Genomic DNA, 3,702 nt, shown 5'->3' with positions numbered 1-3,702 from the left:
GACAGTTCTCGACTGTGTATGGTGCAAGCAGGCCGGGCGACGACGACTTACCGCCTCAAGCTGGTGCAAGCCACAGGATACGTGCTGGCGTCCGGGTGGGAGTACATAGGATGCCCCGCACCGAGATCTGGTACGTCGGAGGCTGGGACGTCACTGTCATGGACGGGCACGCCGTGCTGCCCGACGGCATGACGCACCTGCCTTCTCGCGCTTTCCGCAACCGAACAGAACTAGTCTCGGTCGCGTGTCCGAGCGGCCTCATGTCCATCGGCGCGGACGCCTTTTCCGGCTGCACCTCGCTGATCTCCGTCAATCTCCCCTCCACTCTCACCTCGATCGGCATCGAAGCCTTCTACTTCTGCCGCCGTCTCGCCTCCGTCACCCTGCCCGCCGGCCTATCCAGCCTCGGCAACAACGCCTTTGAGGACTGCGACTCGCTCGTGTCCGTGAGCCTCCCCACCGGCCTGACGTGCATCGCCGGCAAGACATTCAAGGGCTGCTCCGCCCTCCGCTCCATCGCCCTCCCCGCCGGCGTCACTACCGTGGACAAGCAGGCCTTCCGCGGCTGCACCTCGCTTGCTGCGGCGGTCCTCCCTGCGAGCCTGGCGGTGATTGGCCGCTTCGCCTTCTACGACTGCTCCTCCCTCGCCCGCGTCGCCCTGCCCGCCGGCCTCGCCAGTATCGGTGCGGGAGCATTCGACGGCACCGCCCTCACCCGCGTCACCGTGCCGACGACCGCCACCATCGGAATGGGCGCCTTTGCGCGCGTCGCGCCCGCCTGCACCACCGTCCTCCGCCTCTCGCCCGACAGCATGCGCCCGCGGCAGCTGTGGTATGCGGCGGTGGACCTGGTTCTCGCCTACAAGCGCTGCCGCGCCGGCCTCTACGGCTGGCTCGAGCGGGCCAACATCAGGCTCGGCTCCTACGGCCCGGACGGCGCGGCGCGCCAGCGCGACCGCGAGGCGTTCGAGGGCGACTTTGGGCAGTGAGGCCCCTGGGTGAGAGAGGTGTGTTGTGAAGAGCGTTTTTAAATTGTCCCGACAAATTCTTTTCTGCACGGAGCTAAGTGCCTCGCCACCCTCGCAGGAGTCGCTTACGCAAGCTCGTGAAATTCTTTTCTGCGCGGTGCGAACTAGGCTCACTGGCCAATCCCATGTCGGACGCCGCTCTCGCAACGCTCCTCTCCAGCCACGGCCTCTCTCACCTGAGTGTCACGCTGGCCGCCGAGGATCTCACGCTCAGCACGCTCAGGTACATGGCAACTCAGCCATGCTTTGACGCAGACATGGTCGATGTTGGAGTGGATGCCGCCGCCGCCGCGGAGCTGCGGCGCGCGCTCACTTCCGCCTCGTCGAGCGGCGCAGCGTCGGGTGGCCCGTCGGGCGGCGTGTCGGGCGGCGCGTCGCCGTTGGGCGGCGCAGCCAGCTCGGGCGGTGTATCTGGCGCGCGCGGTATGATCGGTGCCGCGCTCGCTGTCGTCGACGCCACCGACGTCGTGCGTGGCAGCGGAGATGCGGCTGAGGCTGGGTCGGCAGGGGGTGGCGCCTTCTCCCAGGATGGCTTCTCCGTCACGCACATCAATCACATCGGAGCGAGCGAGAGCGCGCCGCGGCCGCCACTTGAGACGCGCCCGGGCGGTGGTGGGAACAGCGGCGCTTCACAACCATTGCCTCTGAATAGGCCACCAAAGTCGGACGCGCTGCTCGCCTATTTGCGGCGTGAGGGGCGAGGGCACTATGCCGATCCAAGCCGTAGACCCAAGCCAGCGTAGCGCGTTGGCTGACTCGGATCGTATCGCCGCCTCTGGGGGGGCGCGGGGGCCCTGGAGGGTATCCATGCGGGGGGGAGAGATGGGGTCCGATGGCCCGCCGCAGGCGCCGATTTTTTCGGGCTTTTTTTGCGCAGGCGCCCGATTTTTTCGGGCTTTTTTTGCGCGATTTTTCACTTGTTTTCATGGGAATTCGGCGTACTTGAAGCTAGACTCTTGCGGCCATGCTATTTGCTATCACGGCCTTGCGACAGCCTGTCGGCGCTGCTGACCGTGCCATGCTGCTCAACTGACCGCCTGCATAGCTCGCGGCCTTAGTCTTCAGCATTCAGTGACGACCTGATCGTACGGCCAGTAGGAAGGTGTCCTTCCAGCGCGTGCACGCTTCTGGCGCAATGCGCGTCGCCTCTCGGATTGGCTGCTGGCACTCTCGAGTCTATGCCTACACAGCCTCGCGCGCATGGGCAGTCAAGAGGGACCACGCACCTTCTCAGGACAGCACCAGTGCCTCTCTCTTGGACCGGCAAACTTGGTGGTCTCGTGTCACCAATGTGGGACCAGTGCGCCATCGACAGCTCTGAACTGCGCCTCACCACTGACCGGGAAGGCCGCCAAGTGGGCCAGCACAGGTCGCACATTGTGGCAGCAGTCAGCAGTGCATGTCTGATAGCTAGAGCAGCAGCGTCAGGGTCGCAGGGTCGGATCGTGTCAAGCCTCTCGCCCGGCCGGCCGCGTGCAGACGTCGGCCTGTCTGCTGTTTGGAGTGATCTGTCGGCGGTCAGTACGACCAATCAGGTTGGAGTTTTCTGATGATTGGAGGGTCTATTTGTATGTACTCCTCGAGATCTCTCCAAATCTGCCCTCTGATTAACAGCTTAATCTCGGGAAGTCGGTGCTAGTAGAGACTAGTAGAGCCGGGGCCCGCCCGTTTCCGCACACTGCGGCACGGCGCACGGTGCCTCCGGGGGCCCCCGCGCCCCGCCCCCCCAGAGATCGCCGCGCGTCCGCGTGTGTGCTGTGTGGTGTGTGGTATAAGTGGTACCGTAAAGCCGCGCAAGGTACAAAGGTAAATCTCTCTCCACACACACATAGTGGTGGTAAGGGGGGGGAGGGGGCAACGGCAAAGGGCAATCTCTTCTCTCGCAAGGCCCCCCCCCGAAATCGCGGCAATCATTAATCAACGCCACTTCCCCGTCTTGCGATGCCTCTCCGCCGCCTGCGCCGCCTTCGCCACCGTCATTGCCCGGTCGGGCATTGTGGTTCGCACTACCGGCTTCGGGACATACCCGTTCGGGTCGAGGGCGTTGACCTGTCCACGAGGGCGTTGGGGACTCAAAGGCGGTGTAGGCGAAGGGGTGGGTGTGTGTGTGTGTGGGGGGGGGGGGGGGGGGGGCCCACCTAAACGGGGGGGCAACGGTCGGGCCCCACCGCCCGTATTTGGTACCCTCCCCACCCAAGCCGGAACCCCACTTACCCCCCCGGCACGGCAAAAAAAGGGGCGTCCACCAACCGTTGCACCTTTTCACAATAAAACCCCCCTAAACGGAGAACCACCCACGGGGGAGGGGGGCCCTCCCCCCCCCCCCAAAAACCAGGCACCAGGCGCACCCCCGTGCCCTCAACGGATTTTAGGCGGACCCCCCCCCCGAGCGAATTTCGAGGAAAAACAACAACCGCGGGCCCCTTTAAATCCCGGAAAAAAATGGGTTCCTTTACAAACCCCTCCCCCGAAAAAGGCGGCGGCAAAACCGCCCCTTAAAACGCTCCGTGACAATTCCAAACTCGAGTGTCCCCCAGCCTACCTCCTCCCCTAAAAAAAGTAAAAACTGGCCCCCTTGTCAAAAAAAAAACCCCAAAAACCCCCCCCCCTTCAATGCGGACCAATCGCGACGGCAGCAACCGCACCACCTCCTTTGTCCAAGCGGTCGGGGGAA

At 64.2% G+C, this 3,702-nt stretch overlaps 2 protein-coding genes across 2 annotated transcripts in view; one reads left to right on the top strand and one right to left on the bottom strand.

The window, feature by feature from the left end:
• Positions 1-1,009, top strand: EMIHUDRAFT_351838 (hypothetical protein). The gene has a single exon (XM_005789145.1). The coding sequence runs from the start codon at positions 111-113 to the stop codon at positions 987-989; it is 879 nt and encodes a 292-aa protein (XP_005789202.1). The 5' UTR covers positions 1-110; the 3' UTR covers positions 990-1,009.
• A 1,936-nt stretch (positions 1,010-2,945) lies between these two features.
• Positions 2,946-3,702, bottom strand: part of EMIHUDRAFT_98185 (hypothetical protein) — a gene marked incomplete at both ends in the record, with an annotated part of 3,391 nt that continues 2,634 nt past the window's right edge. The window contains one exon of the mRNA XM_005789144.1: positions 2,946-3,077. Coding sequence (XP_005789201.1) covers positions 2,946-3,077 — 132 coding nt within the window. The remainder of the gene's footprint in view (positions 3,078-3,702) is intronic.

The sequence above is a fragment of the Emiliania huxleyi genome (genome assembly GCF_000372725.1).
Source record: "Emiliania huxleyi CCMP1516 chromosome Unknown EMIHUscaffold_13, whole genome shotgun sequence".
NCBI lineage: Eukaryota > Haptophyta > Isochrysidales > Noelaerhabdaceae > Emiliania > Emiliania huxleyi.
Note: the sequence above shows the minus strand (reverse complement) of the source record. Positions and strands in the feature narration are given on the sequence as shown.

Bases quoted from the DNA above. Each gene is read 5' to 3' on its own strand.
- EMIHUDRAFT_351838 (XM_005789145.1), top strand. From the start codon at position 111: ATGCCCCGCACCGAGATCTGGTACGTCGGAGGCTGGGACGTCACTGTC.